This window comes from Priapulus caudatus, unplaced genomic scaffold (assembly GCF_000485595.1).
Source record: "Priapulus caudatus unplaced genomic scaffold, Priapulus_caudatus-5.0.1 Scaffold7, whole genome shotgun sequence".
In the NCBI taxonomy this organism is placed as follows: Eukaryota; Metazoa; Priapulida; class Priapulimorpha; order Priapulimorphida; family Priapulidae; genus Priapulus; species Priapulus caudatus.
In genome coordinates this window covers 575950-597749 of record NW_014577068.1, presented here as the reverse complement: position 1 = coordinate 597749, position 21800 = coordinate 575950, and the positions used below count along the sequence as shown (strand labels likewise).

The 21800-nt window shown below is 41.6% G+C and overlaps 1 protein-coding gene across 5 annotated transcripts in view; it reads right to left on the bottom strand.

Annotated features, from left to right (window-relative positions):
- The window catches only part of LOC106805831 (CUGBP Elav-like family member 1), a 102553-nt gene that overhangs the window by 5485 nt on the left and 75268 nt on the right, over positions 1-21800 (bottom strand). For 3 of the 5 annotated variants that reach the window (XM_014807598.1, XM_014807591.1, XM_014807606.1), the window contains exons 6-16: positions 18848-18927; positions 17431-17580; positions 14758-14917; positions 14062-14181; positions 13600-13755; positions 12770-12826; positions 10859-10987; positions 7077-7142; positions 5569-5712; positions 4861-5004; positions 896-1025 (exon numbers count right to left, since the gene is read on the bottom strand). In XM_014807598.1, coding sequence (XP_014663084.1) covers positions 898-1025; positions 4861-5004; positions 5569-5712; positions 7077-7142; positions 10859-10987; positions 12770-12826; positions 13600-13755; positions 14062-14181; positions 14758-14917; positions 17431-17580; positions 18848-18927 — 1334 coding nt within the window. In that variant the 3' untranslated portion in view covers positions 896-897. The remainder of the gene's footprint in view (positions 1-895; positions 1026-4860; positions 5005-5568; positions 5713-7076; positions 7143-10858; positions 10988-12769; positions 12827-13599; positions 13756-14061; positions 14182-14757; positions 14918-17430; positions 17581-18847; positions 18928-21800) is intronic. The other 2 variants (XM_014807624.1, XM_014807616.1) reach the window with 2 other exon arrangements.

Here is a 21800-nt window from a genome sequence, read left to right as displayed (position 1 = left end):
GGCAAGAAATTGAATTATAATAGCTTGCATAGCATTCTAGGAAGTCTAAAGTCTAACAAAAAAAAGACTGTATAAAAAATACTTTTTGCTGAATAATTTGCATAATCAGAGGAACATTTTTCTTTACTTTTCAAAATGTGGGGTTGCAACATTGATATGGACAGTACTACTACAGGAAGAGGAGTGAGGACTTTCCCCAGCTATTGAATGTTCTAAAACAAAACATACAATGATATGCAAATAAGGTGACAATAAGCAGTCCCTGGTCAGGTCAAAACACATTACACGAAATAACACAACATCCTATATCACATACACGCGTCCACACACACACACACACGCACATTCACACACATATACACGCTCTCCTATACAGCTAAAGGATGAAACAATTATATAGTGTCCAGCCAATTACACACTGTGGTCCTTGCTTTCTTTCAGTACAACTTGACGATGCTTCACGGTCTGACTTTGACATCCTGCTCATCCATGTAGACGTGTCTGCAAATGCTAAACTTTGGCCTGAAACCTCAAGTGAGGAAAAGAGGCCGAAAAGGTACCATTTCCGAGAGGAGGCAATGCAACCGATCAGATCGTATGCAGTGATATTGCACGGTGATTGCAGAACATGGCATCATATGGAAATGGTACCTTCATTTGGAAAAACAAAAGCTAGACTCACCTTTTGTACTTTGTGGCTCCTTCGCAAGGATATTCCAAAACACAGACACGAAGACAATATCCTTCCTTTGCATTTATAATTGCCAAGAGTTCAATATTCCAAAGTGCCTTTGCTCAGCACAAAAGACGTGGAATGGCTGCCAGATTCTAAACTCCTCATCTCATTCGCCAAACAGTTCACCGACAGCAAGAAAAGGGGTGCATCAATACTAACCATTAGTATGGTTTGCCAGTCTCCTTTGACCGTTTCAACTGGACTTTTAGTCGCTTCATTCCTATCTGGAATCCGTTCATCGCCTGAATGGCGGCTGTAGCCGATATTGCGTTGTCATAACTCACGAACCCTGTAAAGGTAGAAAATGCAACGATTATTTATGAGCCAGCATGTATTTTGCAGTTAGACTCCTTACAATAGCTCGTCTTTCTTGAAACATATACTGTCAAACCTATGCAGGGGCGTAGATAGCGGGGGGGATGGGGGGATGCATCCCCCCCACTTATTGACGCGGTGGGGGGAATGGCGTGTACAATCATCCCCCCCTACTTTCAGGAGGAAAATAGGGAATTCAAATTTTCTGGGGAGGACCCCACTACCCACCCCGCATGTGTTCTTACCGACACGCGGCCCTCACTCGCAAATTGAGCGCTCTGCAATTGGCCAGCTGTCAGGACGTAACAAATTAGCACCCGCCCCCAAAAAAATTCGTTCTGGGCGTGCTGTAGAGTACTGCTAACAAAGATAGATTAATGAATTTGTATGCATATCAAAAATCAAATTAAGTTCATCTGACAAGGCATAGATACGCAGGGGAGATGGGCGTATATCCCCGTTCACACCTTATTGAGGTGGGGTGACTTTCATCACTCCGCCTATTTCGAGGAAAGAAATATGGGAAACATTTAAGTATTTGACCAGACATAAATACTGATATTTGATTCTACAGAATCCGTCATCGCTATTCACTAACTCTCCTAATGTTATGTTAACAGAAATGGAACGTGACCATACATCCTACTGGTAGAAAATGGCTAATTGTCGTTCCAAGAATGACATTAAGTTTACTGAAACTGCAGACCGGTTAGAGGGTGGTGGATGCATTCCCCATCATACGATTTTTGTTCAAAATCCCCGAAATCACCATCTTAATCACTGCCTATCCAAAAGTCTTAAATCCTTGCTTGCATTCAAAATTAGGAATAGACGTCATATGAGAGTGGGATAGTTGAATTTTCAGGGGGGAGTGAATGGGAAAATCCAATTCATCTCACTTTTTGGGAGCGGGGACTGGGGGTGCTGAGCGGACCCGAGCCAGGAAAATATATTCCCGGATCTTGTATAACTTAGGGGTGAAAAGTAACTGCACTATTTGGTTCAAATCTGGTGTGTTTTCCAATATTCTTTAGCAGTTTAAAGGTTCTCAGTAAAAATACTACGCCTTTATCAAAATTCAGGGGGAAGATCGATTCCAGTTGCTGTAGTCTCAACTGCGGGGATCGGTAGCACAAGGGGGCGGTCGCCCCCCCGCCTAGAACTCTTTCAGGTTAAAGGTATTTTAGCCTAGTAAGTCTGGCACTGGCAACCCCAGTGAAGAACAAGTACATGTACCAGCACTAGATTTGTAGTAAGGCATGTTAGTCTTTGATGTCCCCAAAAGGCGTAAAAGATTACTGCAACTCAACAGTGAACTGTTATTGTGAGGAAGATTGTTTTAATAGTGCTGCCTCATAGTGCAGGATAATTGCATCGAAGAGGTGTTACTTTTCAACAAAATTTCCGGGGAGGTCCCCTGGACCCCCCCTAACACAGCGCAGGGGGAGCACTCCCCTGAAGAGGAAAAACCCTGATATTTATGATAAAAGATTCCAAAATTGATTGCTGTTAGATTGCCAGAATTTTAACATTCCACACAGTGCGGCCGCTTCGCGCCCTTGAGCTCGCGATGATTTTGCCCTCTGCCCCCCCGCCCTAAGAATTCACTTCTGGAATCCCGCCACTTGGTTGTGTGTGTGGGGGGTGCGTGTTATTAAACCGTAATCCAAATTTAGATTCCAAGAAAAAAGATGTACCTCTGAATTCACGAAAAATTGCACTTACAATATCAATTTTTCAATTACCGTCAAAAAACGACCACTTGAAGCTTCTAAAATTGTCCTAAAGGATCTACAGTGGTCCTGGACCCCACCCATTTAAGGCTTTGCGCGCAAGTGCTTCGCGTGTGCGCTACTCGAGCACACTCTTCAATATAACTTATATATCAGGAGTAGATAAGTGAGAGGAGGAGAGGAGTGTGAGCGAGCGCAAAATAAACAAGGGAAATAGTCATTTACTAATGCAAGAGAGAGAGCGTACGATGTACTATACACAAACGTAACTCATTCCAAAACAAAAGGCTCAAATGAGAACAGTCATACAACAAAAATATTCATCGTGACCGAAATCGTTCCTCGCGAGTAGATCAGGCCGAGCAATCCATAGATACAGCTAAACGTACGACACGATCTCCATTCTATGGCGCATCAATCCAACGCCATTGGCGCGCTCTAATAATTCAAACAAAAGGCAGCCTACTAACGCGGCTAAATTGCTAACCAGCGAGGCATGTGGGCCTCGCGGGAGATTAGGACATCACGAGCGCGGTCGAGTATATACTATGACTGTACAAACAGCATGATCACGGCCACGTACCTTTGTACATAGCTGGCATGCCTTCACGCACGCACGCCAACCGCATGATTAGCTCGTCGAGTGTTGCGTCGATCTCCAATCTCCCCGCGAGCCACAACGCCACATTCAGCTATCCGAGAGAGCAAACACAGCGACTGCGCGCCAGTGTTGCTGCCTTTTGTCTGAATTATAGGCGCGCAATGGAGGCGTTGGATTAATGTCCAAAGAATGGAGAATCGTGTCGTACGTTTTAGGCTGTATCACCGGATTGCGGGTGTCTACGAGGAAACGATTTCGTACGATGATGGGCGAATGTACTGTGTCCGATTTGAGCTCAAGTTGGATGAGTTACGCGTAGTAAATCGTAGGTATTATAAGGCTAGTAAATGACGAATTTCCCTTGTTTATTGATGTCACACTCCTCCCTATTATCTACTCCTGATTATGATGGAAGTAACAGTGAAATCATCCCCCCCCCACCAACTGAGAACCTGTCTACGCCACTGAACCTATGTAGCAGACACACATGTCTCTGATGAAAATTGTATGTACAGTTAAACAACCTGTACATAACAGAAAACTGAACGTAAAGACACATTTGTGGTTTCTCTCAAGCATTCCTTATATCCAGGTTTTAGTGTACATGAAAGGTTTGCAAAGCAGGCAACAATGCAAGCATGTATACTGAACAAAACCTCACTTAGAAATTTATGCAGTAGTGGTCTGTTTTGAGCAACATACAAATAAAGCATGAATATCTAAACCCAAAAATTACAATTAAACAGCAGCTGGATAACAGATGATTGCATTTCTATGAGTAGTACTATATATATTGAATATAACAGATGCTAATATATCATCAAAACAAGAAAACAATTGATAGTGTTGCAAACGTTTGCAAGGATATGATATTTAGAGCTTTTACCAAAAACAACTTAAATATAGTATCAACACACTTCATTATATAATTTCAGTTTTTTCTTCGTTAATGGTTACGATGCTATGACAGGGTAGGATATGCGAGCAAATTTGAAAATTTTATATCTGCAGGGTGCGAAATTAACGGGAGTCCGGAGTCAAATACTCCCTGATTTACTGTCGGACTCCCTTATTTGACAAATACAGGAGTCCATGTGACTCCCTGAAAACTCTGCCATACTAATTAGTTCGTTCCAGAGCACAGCCTCACAGAATTACCGTATTTTTTCAGCAAATATCCAAAGAAAATTTGGCACACATGCATTGCATGAATCTTCAACATAAGCATGTGTTATTGTTGTTATGCTTTAGTTTTGCATTTCAGACTGCGGACCCCCACATTTTGCTGCGAACTCCCTCTTTTAGAGGGCAGGGAGTCCAACGGACTCCCTTGTTCAAAAGTTAATTTCTACACCTATATCTGTTATACAATTACGATTTTTCCTAACAACGGTCTCGAACAATAAGTCGAGACTAAGACGACTATTAAGACTATTCATTGTACTGATGACAATGCAGTGCTCTCTCAATCTTACCAAAACACTTGCTTAGGTTGGTCTGCTTGTCAATGAACACCTTAGCGGACACAACGTTGCCAAATGGAAGGAAGGTCTGACAGAGATCTTGATCACTGAATTCCTGTGGAAGATGATAGATGAAGAGGTTCGCCCCCTCGGGACCTGCAATGGCAGAACAGACCTCTAGTCAGGAGTATCATGACAATGTGCTTGCTTCATCATCCATACAGGTAGTCAACCCATTCTTGTCTAGATGTAATGACACAGGACACGAGTAACCATTATTACAGTTGACAAATGTGACAACATTCGTATAATAAATACTGCATGAAAATGATGATGTATAGATGTATAATGAAATATATACATATGCACACGCACGCACACACTGCACGCAAGCACGCACACGTATATATGTATAAATATATATATATATATATTGATGGTGGGAGGGGTGGGCCTTTATGGTATATGCACATACACTCTGCAGATGCTAATCTGCCAAGACAGTGACAACCTGCATTGCTAAATATGCTGTGCTCATTATCTGAGATACGTTGCTTTGAAGCTGGATGCTACATGCACACTGCACACTGCACACTAAAAACTCATCCCAATGCAGGAGGAGACATAGAAACAGCACCTCACGCAGCGGGAGGGGACGACGGGGCGCGCGGGGGCACGGGGGAAGTAAAAACGCGGCGGTGAATGGTCCCCCTTACTTACGTAGGCGAGAGGCAACAGCGCCGGGGGCAGGTGTGGCGGAGTACACGGAGGACAAGTATGACTTTGTCTCACCTTCCGTCTGCTTTCCCGCCGCTGTTATGATCTGCTGCTGCACCCCCGGCTGTGTGAAGTTCGGGAACCCTGCTGTAAGAACAGAGGCGACGCGTCAGCAGTGACTCATAAACGCCACGTGCACGCCACCGCCACATCATGGCCCCCGCACACTGTGCGCATTTGGCGCATGCAAGCAAAATATCTATCGTGTACGATTTTTCCGGCTCAGCGCCGTTGGCGCGCGCCGAATGCGCACAGAGTGCGGGGGCCTTCAGCGACTCCACTAACAGTGAAACAGGTTGAAAGGAACACGCCGATGTTACGCGCTATATGCAACGATATGTCCGAAATATCAGAATTCGAAATTTTTACGTGTTTGTAATTTTGATGACCGTTGCTCAGTATCTCTTTAGGACACTGTTATCGATTATCTGTAACGCACGAATATAAAATGATTTAGCGAAAAGACGTGAAGACCTGCATTGAACCACGTGATTAACACTATGAATGGTATGTTTACCCATGAGTTTCTAATATACCTATGAATTTCCAGTGTAAGATTAATAGATTTAAAATGTTAATTTATCACTTTTCTTCATTTATACCACTATAAAAATGATAGCTTCAGAAATATGAATAAGTACGTTTCCTGGTGTTGAAATCCCCCAAGCAACTGCTGGGGGATTACCTGATGATGTTGCTTATCATAATATAGTCTGTATAGTTATGCAGCATGCACACATTAACTTGAGTGGGGACACATCAACATGTGTATTTATACATACGTGTGTATTTATAATGGGAAATAACTGTATCCGAAAGGAGGGCAAGACAGATGACCTTTCATATACTAGTATATGACATACTACTCAATTATAATATACGGCCTGTTAATCACAAAGCGATTAGCCATTATTTTACTTGATGCTATTAAGCAGCAATCACAAGGAAAAGCCAGCACTAGCCTTCAAGCAGTACTGTGCAAAGCATATTAGCTTAGTGAGTAGCATTCAGCCAGAGCAATACCTGCAGGTGTCATCTACAATATCGACTTAAATCATGTCTCAATTGTTCACTATAAAGGTATTTGCACGTGCATATATGTGTGACATACATACCTACCCAAAAAAAAACTTCTAGGAATAAAAAACCATTAAATTTCTATCACTGCACCACCATCTAAATATAAGCCTTGGGTGTTACAACAATTGTATCCAAATAATAGAAGTCAGCATGCCATCTACCAGAAGAATAACTATAAATTTTCAGCATTGTAAGTTCTTGTGATTGCATGAATTTATATGGTGTGTAACAGTGAAACATTTGTCTGAATGTAAATTTGCACAACAATCATGTACAAAAACAAACTGCATACATTATGTTGGGGGTCCTGCCAGTACAGCAGACCAACTAAACCTTTAGCAATCTGTGTGTTTAAAGTATACTAGACAAACCTGTATACTGCTGCATCCCAGAGTAAGCCTGTGTTAGTGTGTCTGACCCAGACCCATTCGAAGTCCCTACAAAGCATAACAGCAACGAAAGACGTCACAGAGGCATTCTAGTGCTTGCTATAAGCGAATGTGAGATCAGTTTCATAAAGGTATGATAATCACACAGAGCAAACTGGCTGCAATATGATTAGAGATAACAGCACTGAAATACACAATATCACAAAGCATCACATAATTGTACTAGCAGATATCTTTGATATAATGTTTGGTGATGTAACTCAATTGTTAATCATGTCCGCATTGTCATATATATCGATAGATGACAACACAAACCAGATAAATGAGAAAATAAAGTTCGAAGCTTTCACAAGAGTATTACCATTGAGTATGAGCACCAGATGTCACTACCAGGCATATGTGAATAAACTTCACTTACGTACTTTGTTAATGGAGATAAACATAATTGTATTTTACTTTAACTATAGGGCCACTATTCTAAATCAGAATATATCAAGAATCAGAAAGAATATCTACTATACTTGCATCAAACACTCATTCTAGCCTGATGCAGAGAGCAATTAAAATGAGAATTCTACTGAGACAGCCATGCTTTTGTGAATACGATGTTAAAAACCGTGGCCATTTTACGTATAGCTGGAAGGATATCAGGACAAATAAACAAATAAAACACCACTTGGACAACTACCCCGGACGTTTAATGTGATGTCCGGAGATAATTGCCTGAGAGGTATTTGTTTAGAAGGAATTGTTCGGTGGCATATGTCAGGGTAATTGCCTGCGTGGTAACTGATGATTGATCAGAGGGTAATTGTTTTTTTTGTTTTTTTTTGGGGGGGGGTGAATTGTCTAGCAGGGTTGTCCATGGGGATGGTTGAATAGCATGGTGGTAATTAAATTGTCAAGGGAATTTGTCCTAGAACCAGTGGAAGTAGTGTGGTAGAGATAACTAATTAAGAAATGATATTATAAACCTAAAACAAATGGAAATAACATCAATTGTACCAGGCAAAGCATAAGGGATGGAATGGAATGCAACAGATAAACCAGATTTAAAAAATATGCCTGCTGAATATTAACTAATATTTGCATGATAATTAATATGACAACACCACTTACTACTTTTGTCTCACAATATGTGCAATTCTATTAAACATGCAACATTTTAGAAGAACATGCATAATAACAAGAAACTTTACATCCCCTGGTTATCAGTTCCATACCGAACTAGAAAGGGCAGTTGTCGCCAACTACATGTATCCCCCGTGTTCTCCCCAAGATGTGTAAGTATACGAAGTTTGGTTGCGCTAGATCAATTAGGGGCCGAGTTATAGAGTGGAAGGGAAATATGGTCAAGGTCAAGGTCAAGGTCAAATAAAAGCCGCAGTGACCTGGGATTGGTACGCGACACAGATTCTCCCCAAGATCTGTAAGTATACCAAGATTGGTTGCGCTAGATCAATTAGGGGCCGAGTTATAGAGCGGAAGGGAAATATGGTCAAGGTCAAGGTAAAGGTCAAATAAAGGTTATAGTGACCTGGTTTTGGTAGCGCTAGGTCAATTAGGGGCCGAGTTATAGAGCGGAAGGGAAATATGATCAAGGTCAAGGTAAAGGTCAAATAAAGGTCGCAGTGACCTGGTTTTGGTACGCTGCGCACCTTCTCCCCAAGATGTGTAAGTAGACCAAGTTTGGTAGCGCTAGGTCAATTAGGGGCCGAGTGACAGAGCGGAAGGGAAATATGATCAAGGTCAAGGTAAAGGTCAAATAAAGGTCGCAGTGACCTGATTTTGGTACGCTGCCCACCTTCTCGCCAAGATGTGTAAGTAGACCAAGTTTGGTCACGCTAGGTCAATTAGGGGCCGAGTTACAAAGCGGAAGGGAAATATGATCAAGGTCAAGGTAAAGGTCAAATAAAAGTCGCAGTGACCTGGTTTTGGTGCGCTGCCCACCTTCTCCCCAAGATGTGTAAGTAGACCAAGTTTGGTCACGCTATATCAATTAGGGGTCGAGTTATAGAGCGGAAGGGAAAATCTCTGTGGCAGACCGAGCGGCGGCGGCTGTACAGACATGAAACCATACTATCCCCGCCGACTTCGTCGCGGGGAATACAATAATGAGTACTGTGCTCTCTTCTTATTAGGTAATAGATAACATGCTATTCCCATTGTGATTTAGCAAATTGTGAGCATGTTTCATGCAATACCAGGGTCCGACACACAACTGCAACATATTAGTTCTTGATCAATACTTTGCAGGGTTCTCCGCAGGCCTTTAACATGTCGGGTCCGACATGCCTTCAAAGCAGAACCTAATTTGCGACATTCCATAAGTCGTCCCGACATGCCTCAATTGCTTAATCGACATGCATAAATTTCCAGCAGTTATTGAATTTTGACAATCCCAACATAGACATGGTGTTTTTACAGCTTAACGTATACATGTCCGAACTGACCAAGTTAACCTATGTATTGGGCCTGCATACGACATGCATAATTGACACCATTAAGAGGGGATAAATTGTTTGATTGCCTTCTGAAATTACTAAGGAGAACCCTGCTTCTTATTAATAGTTATGTAAAATTACACCAACTTTCCATAACAGAATAAATGGTTAGAAGAGATGATAACTGCTAAAGGATTTTTTTCCTAGTTATACAGTACAAAATAACATAACTGCCCAAGCTTAGTCTAAGCCCTAAAGCAAGGAGGTAATATTGGTATATAAATGTCTTTCTATTTGTTTACTCATTTGACACGTCAATGCGTCATTTTACTGTTAGGGTTGAGAGGTGATTTTCGGTCGAAACTTCAATACCCACTTTATTTGATAGATCGCACCCATGGGCAGCTATGTATACGTAGAAATTATGTATACAGCCACCCAAACAGTTCCAAATCCCCGCATTAGTCAATTCTTAACACAGGCGTTCAATCATAGGAAATTTAGAAAAGTGCTAATATCTCCATTGCTTGAAATGCTAAAGTTGCTGATTTTTCAAATGCTATTTCTCGAAACTCAGAACTCCGATTCCAATTTTTTGTGTTACTTTTCAATGCTAACATATCAAAGGAAAAAAGGGTCCATGGAATTTAAAAAAAAAATTATATTTTATAAGTTATGGCTCTTTGTTTACGAAATTGTTGCGTTTTGAAAATCACTACAAATTTTCGTACATCTTCTCAAATTATTTCCTAAATTAAAGCATTTAAAAAAATTCCAGGGACCCTTTTTTAGTTCATATTATGAACAACTTATGGTTAAAAGTTTAGGAACGACTTAAAAAATAATAATTTCATCGAGAGCGTAGAGAGACATCTCTCTTATGTAATGGATATGAGTTTGATTGAATTTGATGATCAGTTATGTTGCAATGCCCTTTAGTGTTACCTGTCCGTAACCCTAACAGTATCCACATGAGATCAAATCATATTCTATAAATCACGATCAGGATATGTCCATCGATGTTTTCTTGGGCTATAGCTAGGACAAAGATGATAGCATGGGCACTTTGACAGCAGAGGAATTTACAAGCAGTGCATTCACCACATCACCGCCACCAATACCGAGATGTGCTGCTACAGATGGCCTAGAAAGACGACTTGCTAATCAGCACTAACTACCTCACTAATTAACACTACTAAGCTACACTACAGCTATAAAACACAGCATAGCAACATGCTCCTTATTGCCCAGCTACTCTAGGCTTCAACGATGGTTGCAGTCACTAAGAAGCATCTGTACACATACACCTGGCAAACTTACCCAAGTGACTCTGGTTGCTAGAGGTCTGTCCTAGATTTGCGAGGCTTGCCAGGTTGGCAAGCTGGCTGCCTGTGTAGCCCATGCCTCCACCACCAGCTCCAGATTGTGCTGTTGAGCTTGACATGCTGCCTGCAAGAGTCACAGATCATGGTTTCAACTTCCCTGAACAAGGATAAGGGTGTTGAATAGAGTGGAGATAGAAGTGCGAGATCTATGAGGATTTTCTTCCGCGAGCGCATGCACATTTCGGACCCCAGCATTGTTTGTTAATTTCCCCAAGGAACTGGTTAAAGATAATAACATAAAGTTACAACAAGTCCACCGATTATACCAAGGAAATCAGTCATCCTAAGTCACCTATTCAAGCTTAGCACAGTCCTTTCAATTAGTCATGCAGGATAGTCACCCCATATAGTGCACGACACAATGGGGTGTGAAATGTGTTTTTGTTGTAATCCACTTGTAAGTTTTATTCTGGTAAAACTAACCTTTTATTCTGTATTCTTCTAATTTATCGGCCTTCGGAGTCAGCAAGTATAAGCTCTGTTACTTTGAAACACACATTGCACCCCTTGCTTGGCTGTGCTATCAACTCAACAGCACTTATTTTGTCTCAACAATAAATCCATTCTTGGTGTCATTGTGGGAGAATGGTCAGCAGTTGTTGACGTAATGAACCGTGCTGCCTCTGTCCAGCGGCATGCAGTTGGTACTGTTAAGGTTGTGGTGTGAGGGCTTGCAGCGATAATCAGCATTAAAGTGATTACGTCACGAATTTCTAGCACCATCAATAAGTATATTTGTGTGTTATTTGTACAAAATAAAATGTATGTAAATACAATTAGTGTTTCTGTTTACTTTTCATGCTTATATACCTTCTTTATATGCCCTAATTTGCCGGTGAAAAACAGAGAGACGCCAGTATCTGAACAGTACTGGGGGAATAGTGTTAGACAACAGAAATTAACAAATCGTCTAGATTTTTGCAAATTTAACCAACGTAAAAACATTTTTATCAGATGAGAGTTTGAGGATATATTTAGTAACGTTAGTTCTTACTTTTAATGTAAAAAAATGGCAATTTTTTTTTATACAAATTTTACCATGGAAAATTCGTGACGTAGTCAATTTAAATGCATGACCCCACCAAATTTTCAACACCCTTACACTTAGTAATCATCCACATCCATTAAGATAACCATCTACAATTTTGTGGCACTCCTGGGGCAACTACCACACAGAGATGGATGTTAGTTGTTCATTAATATTTTACACGTTTCAATTAAAACAATTAAAAGCCAATTACTGGCTGCTAACTTCTAGAAAAAGAGATTAGATGTAATTATCAATTTAACTGTACATATGGATGTGCGTGCATGTGTGTAAGCGTGTGTGCGTGCGGTCCGTGCTCATCAGTAGTTTTACAAATGTAAAATATGTCTTTTGCTTGCTGACACATAAACCAGAATACCAATTAGCAATTGAAGTTGGAATTTCAATAATGAGACTATTAAATATATAGAAATATAGCAATTCCTAATATCACGCCAGCTAGAAAGGCCGACTGAATCATCCGAACGACCTCTTGGACACTACACAGATTACACTGTTGAAATTTAAATAAATACTACTGAGCATTTGCGAACATACCAGTTTTAAGAGGTGTTTAGGAGATATGCATTACTAAGTTATACTCTACTACCATGACAATTAAGGCAGCACAAGGCAAAATACACATGCCTATCCCAGGGTTCAACTATCACCATACAGACACACCCTGCCTTATACGCCATTGTCGGACTAAAAAGCCAAACGCCACATCGAAATGACTCTTTTGGTCTGAATTTTGCTGCGATGTTCTGCACCATATGTGCCTCAATGCGAGTGAAGACAAGCTTTTTAGATGTATACCTTGCATGCCATCCCGCCACTGATCTTGCTGCGAGCTAGATCCACTTGTCGCAACACCTGCAATCAGGAAGAGCATCGAAATGAATTTTTTGGAGATACAGCCTGGTCATATGTGGCTTCTGGTTCATAGGAGTCATTCTCTCAATCACAATCAATTTTGAACTGCACCACTCAGGCAGCATTTGCTCATCTCTACATAGCCCAGTTCAAACGTTGCCTCACATAATTCACCACGATTTTCCTATCACTCTGAGAAGGCATGAGAGAAGACATTTTAGCTGCATGTCACCAAGGTAAATGTGGCAAGGAGGCGAGGAATTGATATACGGGAGACAAATACAGGAGCACGGGGTGTAGGTGTATGTGGTAAGGGAGGAGGTTTGTGAACAGCTTTACTTATATAGCTCACACAACTGTTATGTTGACATGTTGAAGCCATTACTAATCACACTGATAGAGAGCAGGGGTAGAAATTAACTTTTGAACACGGGAGTCCAACGGACTACCTACCCTCAAAAAGAAGGAGTACGCAGCAAAATGAGGGAGTCCGCAGTCTGAGGTTCAAAATTAAAGATATTAACAGTAACGTATGTGCTTATTTTTAAGATTCATGCGGTTGCACGTCTGCCAAATTTTCTTTGAACATTAGCTGAAAAAATACAGTAATTCCGCAAGGCCGTGCTCCAGAACGAACTAGTTAGTATGGCAGAATTTTCAGGGAATCACATGGACTCCTGCATATGTCAAATCAGGGAGTATTTGACTCCGGACTCCCGTTAATTTCGCACCCTGAGAGAGTATTTAGTAGTAGAGATTGAACATGACTTTACCTGCTTCCTGGCCTCCCTGCCACATGCTCTGCTGATTCATGCCACTCGACAGACCAAGGTTAGTGTTACTACCGCCACCCGTGGCGCCACCGCTTGACTGGCCCTGCGTCATGGCGGCAAGGGCTGCCAGCTGTTGCACATTCAGTGAACTAACACCTGAAATAAAACGCTAGTGCTGAATCGATGCCCGTCCACTACTCCCACGATGACAGCTTCCCGAAGATGCAGCAAGGCATCAGGGGCAAGTCAGGATGCAGTTATTTCTGTCAAATGGGCTTAGAATGCTTGTGACATGATTGTAAGCCGATGGTACGCTGCATCATCGGTGCACTGCTCACGGCGCAGCATAAAGAGTGGATTAGCAGCAGCCTCTCTAGCAATGCCTCGCTTTTTATCCAGCAGGTACCACCGGCTTCGGTTCACCGCTTCTCCCCTTGATATTGACAGGTTGTGAATGCATACCTTGATTGCTAGCAGCCATCAGTGCTGCAAGGCTCTGTAGGCTAGAGAGATTGCCTAGGTCCTGCTGGTTTCCTGATGAAGACTGCTGCTGTTGAGACAAACCAGCTAGACCCTGGAATCCTGCCAACAAATCTCTCATGATCACTTTCAAACGCTGGATCACACATCATATTTGTGATATTGTTTCACATATCATAAAATCCAGATTCTTGAATTTGCTTGGAAAATCAAATCAAAATCGATCGAATGCGTTTACAGTACACAATCTCTTATCCGAAATTCTGAAAACCGAAAGTTTTTTTCGTGGAGATCGTCTGCACACCAAAGCTCACGTTTGGTGCCAAAACTCGACCAGACGAATATTAATGTGTTTGTTATTACTCATACAATATTGTACTGTACCGGTACAGCACTTGGCCTCTTGAAAACTTGGGTTTTAGTACTGGCTAGTCGCGGGATATACGGTATGTATATCTGTACTGTACTACCATTTCGAAATTCGAAAAATTCTGAATTCCGGAACGTGTCTGGTCCCAAGGGTTTCAGATAATAGACTGTGTACTGTATTAAAATTTTCGAAATATGACGGCTAATTAAACCTTTTCAAAAGAAGATAAAGCGATACCTCGTGTGCTGCCCTCCTAGTGGCAGGAACAAACTGTGCTTCCCTCCCTTTTGCCCCATCAGTGAACGTACCTGCCGTGTTGCTTCCCCCAGTGAGCGCTGCCAGCTGGACTGCCAGCTGCTGCATACCCAGGTTGCCAACGTTGAGCCCACCGCTGGCGCCACCGCCTGATAGACCCTGCGAACTCATCGTGTTACCAAGATTGCTGACTGCAGAGGCTTGCTGCAACAACTTAACAGTTAAAAGGACAAGATGAATTATTGTTCATTGCTGAACAGAGTAACATTAAAGAGTAACTAGCATTAGTGGACGTGATGTAACGTGCAGTTTGTAAAGTTGGATGGGGTGGAGGGTCCGACGCATGAAGGGGGGGGGCGTGTGCTGAAGGGGGGGCCGCGTTGCTGAAGGGAGACACGCAGAGCTGTCGTTGGCAATTATAAAATTGGTGACTTTAGATTTAGCTGCCATCAGCTTCCATAGTAGTCATTACTGGGAAACAATAGGAAAATGAGCATGTTACGTGCGCAACCTATAATTTGCATGTGTAATAGCGGCCAAAAATACATGCCATGGGGCATGTCTGCAGATAAAAACGACAACATTTTATAATAGGCTTAAACTCGATATTTCATTTGATTTATAATTGGTGCATGCCATCCGTTTCCGAACTGCCAGCAGCATAAAGGATTAAGGATACTCTCAAGGTTTTAGGAAAAAATTTTACCGATTTTTCAGTTTTCAACTTTATTCGATGGCTAACACTATGTGCCACCTGCTCATTTCTCCACAAAACGGTACATGTGAACTGTCAGAGCGTTTTGCTTGCCCGCGTACATGTGTAGTGAGCCGCGGCTGACGTAAAAAAACGCTGATTTCTCCGTTCCAATTTCTGACTTAGTAGTCGATGTATAAATGGATATTTCTCCGTGATTACAACTCAGAATAATTTAATTTTTAAGGGTAACATATTGCTGTAAAAATGTGAATCAGGGATTGTTATTAAGTGCCGTATTTTATGAGTTATGTATCTTTATTCGCAAATTTTTTTAATTCAAACGTGCGACTTGAATTTTAGGCAGTTTTTTTTCATTTTTCTCGGTAAATATGAAACTTAAAGAAAAATCCTGATGCACTATTTTGCTTAACATGTGGCGAAAATTTTGTATCCTCACTCTTTCTGGTAATTGAGAAATATCCAAAATACCATTTTTACATAAAAATTCAAAATTTTTGTGGTAACATAATTAGGTGCTGGAAATTTCATGAATTTTTTTGCCTTGAGCATAGAGATATATCTCCTCTATAAATAAAACAAGTGATTGATTCGATTCATTCGTCAATAAACGTTTAATCTTCATTAGAGCAATACCCGTGCAAAAGGTTGAGAGTATCCTTAAAGCATTTCAATTAGGCTACATTTATAGAAACGCTGTTTGACATTTACATGGTTGAAATATCCTGCTACTTTTGCACGTGGCCATGCAAATATCGTGGTATTCATCTATAATTTAACAATCAACATGTGAATTGCCTAACCCAGGTTCACATCACAGGTTTCCAGTCCTTCGTGAATCACATGTTACTTTTACTATTCAAAACAACTTAGTTTAGCTCTCTTGACAGTTATTGGGTTTCCAAACGAGGTAAGCGTAGGAAACAAGGAAAGACGAATCAACAGTATATGTGGAGTTTTCCTATTCTTATTTTCTTGTTGATTTCTTTTTGTCTACTGATTTAGTTCCACAAATTGAGATTTGCCTTACATTTTTAGCTTAAGACTTATTCAATACTATATAAAGAAGCTGAAACCACTCTTCCTAGCCACCTAGCCTATCTTGTTACTCGAGAGGGCTTTTTAAAGGGTTTTGCAGCAGCTGTGTTAACCTTTATAGTGTCCTTGCTCGAAAACCACTTCAAATGGTTACTTGAATGAGTTTTACACTGGAGACTGCTAATCCAGCAAAATCTCTTATATATTCTGGTAATGCACTCTACAAAGATAGTTCAATGCAAAGCCAAGAAAAACAGTGTCTTTTGGACTCACAGACAAAAAACCATTCAACGTATACGGACGCGTGACTACTTGAGCTCACGTAAACTTTCAATCATATGCACAAGTACAGGTGAGCATGATACATACACAAATACAGACATGCACGCACGCACGCACGCACGCACGCACGCACGCACGCACGCACGCACACACACACTCACACACAAAGACTTGTCGATTTGTTGCAGGTATTGCTGTATTGATTAATTATTGAACCACCCGTGTAAACCTGTAACTAGGCCGATTCGCGAGCATGTTTTGCTCAATGTCGAACTTTCTGAAGTAGTAACGCTACACCCGGAAAGATTACAGAATATCTCGGACATCACAAATCAGCAGAGACGTCAACAAGCTCAGTACGTTGGCATGGCAACTAGGCAGGCGAAATTTATGTGAACCTACAGGTGATCTTCATCAAGCCAGCAGATTTTTTGTCATCATAACGGGTTGGAAATCCTCTTCATTGCTAAATTGTTTGCACATAGGCTATTCTGATTTGTCTCAAGTTACGATATGCCTCAACAGCAACAAAACAAATGTCACCGGAAAACCGTTACATTGTTGGAGGAGAAGGTGAAAGGATGCAATGACACACGGTGGAAGAGCGAGGCAAAGTTACGTGATATAATGATCTCCACATGCGTAGATATTGCACGCACACTTATCGAACGTAGCGTGAATTAACACTTACAGCGATGTACTGTTGGGGAGTCATCGCTCCAACCCCAGCCAGGTTTTGAATGCCCCACATCCCGGAACTCTGCATCTGCTGCTGCAGCTTCTTCTGCTCCTTCTCTTTCAAAGTGTCCGCAAATTTGACGACAATCGGCGACGAGCAGCCCTAGGGAAGACAAGCAGACCGCAGCGGCCATTCATCAGCAGCGTCCGCAATTTCTTCGATTCTGACAGCTCGTAATCTCCCTCTCCACCTCCCCCTCTCTCCCGCGCTGAGCACACCACCGTGGCGACCCACCACGAATGTCGAATGCATCGTGCGTTTCCGCAAACGATCGCACACGCGCATTATCGCGCTCGGCAGACATCGGACGGCGAAATTTAAATTGCCTCCGATTCGCTCTAAATGTTGTTACGCGAGCGAAGCACTTTTCTGCGCCACGTCCCATCACCGCCCCATCTCGCACCACCATCACCGAGGCGTGCCACTGCCCAATAAGACGTTTGATTGGGAAACAACTGGGTAGCACGCGCAGAACCGATATCGATTATGGAAGGAGGGGCAGAGATAGATCAGTCAGAACCACGCTTCCCACGATAACATATACAGCAGCAGCAGCAACGCCAGCCTAGCACGCTGGAGCTGCAGAATGCTGGGCGCACCACAGCGTGCTGTTGTCCACGTGCTCGCCTGTTACGTAACAGCATCAGTGTTCTATTACAACTCATTTAACCCGCAAATTGTTGGGAGGGTTTAGCACCTTTCTCCCTCGAACACCCTACAGCATACAGCCATGCCACAAACACAGCATTTTCCCTTTGGTTGGACCTATTTTGGTATACTAGCGAGCTGAAACCAAAAATTATAATTTTAGATGTGGCAAAGCTACCACAGTATTACTAAGAAAGTAAAAAATGCTCAATTGTTCTTTCAAAAATGTTTTATCACACGAGGAAGCAAAATTGCTCCTTATACTTATGCAAACTATCAAATCACACTTTCTTAACAGACAAAAGAGCAACAGTGGACCATAACCTTACGCATGCAAGTTTAATTTGAAGGAAATAGTCCGATAAAGGCAGTTTAGCAGATGAAAATGGCCTGTTTTTGTAGAAATGTCAAGAGCCAAGAAAACGATTTGTAAAAACAGCTTCCATGTCTTTATACGTCAATGCGGTGAATACCCAAGCACTTCTTTAGTCAACGTAATGACTGCCATCGAAATACGAAACTAAATGTCTTGACGTTTAGAGAAGATCTGCAGCCAATTCCAAGTGAACACTTGGGCAGAAAGATAAAACAGCATTTGAATTACACAGCAGCATGAATGTGAAAATCTTTTTCGCGAAAATTAACACAATCACATTTTGCAGGAATTCGCGTTCGCAGTTTTCTCGCAGTTTGTGTAAAATGTCTCATTGTTACCACTCACCTCCATTGTTTGGGAATGATGCATTGATTTGATACAGTTCAGAGCCATCTGCCTGGTGGCATACGTTACAAAAGCGCAACCTGCAAATACAAAGTGAGTGGAGATTAGATATAAAGAATAAAGGGTACTGTGAACTGATATCACATATATATACATGTGCACAGGGTGTAGGATTACCACCCACACTGAAATGCAATACCACTCTTAGTTTGCATGTGAACATAGGAAATCAGCTAATGCAGTGTCATGTTATAGTACCATGCCATTCCCGAACACATACCGTATTTACTCGTGTATAAGTCGCATTAAGTAGCACTCCATATTTTGCCTTGGAGAGTTGGTACAAAACTTTTATAATCGAAATTTACATGAAAGATGAGACTACAAGGGCCAGGGAGCTTTACAAATTATGTTACATGTCTACTATTATTAGTGGACATATTTAGAGAGAGAGAGAGTAAGTATTTTCAGAGTCAATATTATTAATAAGTGCCGCAGAGCGACAGCGCTCAACTGACGTGTACTAGCTGTAGCCGGGTATTCTTCTGATAAACCCACTGGCAACCGAATCAAGTGCGCCCTCCCGCCACCGCGTTGATAAGCTTTGCTATACAGGTAGTACAGTAATAAAGATATAGCTGTGTAACTTTAAGGATACTCTCAAGGTTTTAGGCAAAATTTTACCGATTTTTCATTTTCAACTTTATTCGATGGCTAACACTATGTGCCACCTCTGTATATGCTCATTTCTCCATATAATGGTACAAGTGAACTTTTAGAGCGTTTTGATTGCCCGCGTACACGTGTAGCACTTGAGCAGCAGCTGACGTCATCAGTGACGTCAGAGACATGATACAACCAGAATTTTCATGATATTCACTATGCCAGTATCATTCAGCATCAACCCTCCTACAACTGTCATCTGCCAGTGATAGTTGAAATTGCCGCGCAACCGAAAATAGCCCCGTTTCCCTTGTTACACACCTTGCATTTCGGCGCGTGTTTGTTGACACATAGCTTAGTAACGGCATGCAGTATACACATCGTACGCGCGTTTTGCATGAAAGTGCGGTGGTAACCTCGTAATTTCTCACAATTTCTCAAAGTGCATGGAACATATTACCAATTTAGTGGTGTCAGTTAGTTTAGTCATGGATATGTCACAGTAAGTACGAACAGTAACAGTAGATGTTTCACATACGTTCACCCATTTTGCACACAGGCGGTCGATCATTGTGAAAAATAGAAAAACGCTGATTTCTCCGTTTCGATTTCTGACATAGTAGCTGATGTATAAATGGATATTTCTCTGTGATTACATCTCTGATTAATTTAATTTTACACTCGTTTTAATGGTAACATATTGCTGTAAAAAAGCGCGTCAGGGATTGTTATTAAGTGCCGTATTTTATTACTTATGCCTCTTTATTTGCTAAAATTTTCAATTCTAACACACAACTTGATTTTTAAGCAGTTTTTTCCATTTTTCTCGGTAAATATCAAACTTAAAGAAAAAGCCTGATGAGCTATTTTGGTCCATATTGTGCTTAACATGTGGCGAAAATTTTGTATCCTCCTCTTTCTGGTAGTTGAGAAATATCCAAAATACCATTTTTACATAAAAATTCAAAATTTGTGTGGTAACATAATTATGTGCTGGAAATTTCATGAAATTTTTTGGCTTGAGCATAGAGATATATCTCCTCTATAAATAAAACAAGTGATTGATTAGATTCATTTGCCAATAAACGTTTAATCTTCATTAGAGCAATACCCGTGTAAAAGGTTGAGAGTATCCTGAGGTGCAAAAGCAGTTCAGTCCTTTGTTAACAGTCAACAAATCCATGTTTAACCCTCCTCTTGAGGGTCAAAAGGTTATCAGACACTTACTCGTCGCAGGTCAGCGGAAAGTAGATTTCACGGTCCTTTCAATAAAGTGATAAAAATGGTAGGTCAGTGCTGAAACAAAAAAGTTTTGCACTCTGCCCGTTAGACCATGTCCTCAGAAAATGTCTGATATCTGAGCTTTCCCCCACTGCCCTTTGACCTCTGACCTCCAATTTCGCGCTGGTGATGGGTTTCCTCCCCATCACATTATACATCGAATATTAAGAGCGTAGGTCGAGCCGTTGAGATTTGTGCCGCAATTCCGTATTTCCTTCTATACCTTAAGTTAAGGGGGAAATATTTCCCCTCCATTGACACATCTTGACCTTTGACCCTTGACCCCCAAATTCGACATCACGAGTCCTTTTCGCGATCCCTCCTGACGTCCCGAATATAAAGATCATACGTAGCGCGGTTAAGATTTGTGCCGTAACTGTTGACGCACGGACTGACGGACGGCCAGCCGGACGGACGGACATTCATGCAATTCTACAAGTTGCATCTGACTTCGTCAGCTGAGCTAATAATTATGAAACCAATAGGCAAGCTCAAAAGACCAGACCTAGAATAACTTTTCCGGGCTTAGTTTTCATACATTGAAAAGTACAGCAATTTATTCAAGACGGCTGCGCCCATATACAATATGCGCTCGTAAGGTTTGGCATTTATAATAGCGACTGGTTGCGATAACGATGACAATTCTTACACGAGATTTCCTACCCTCGTGTATTTAAGTTGCACCACTTGATTTTTAGCTCATCTGACATAGTCAGATGCAGCTTGTAGAATCACATGATCGTCCGTGCGTCCATGCGTCCGTCCGTGCGTCCGTCCGTCAACAGTTGGGCACAAATCTTAACCGCTCGACGTACGGTCACGATATTCGGGACGTGGGGGGGTAATCCGAAAACGAGTTGGGATGTCGAAGCTGGGGGTCAAAGGTCAAAGGTCAAGAGGTGTAAAAGAAGGGGGAACATTCACTCCTTAACTTAGGCCAAACAAAAAAATACCTTTGGTTCGGGTCACATGGATTGTGAAAATTAGGGTCGGTAGGTAGGCATAACAT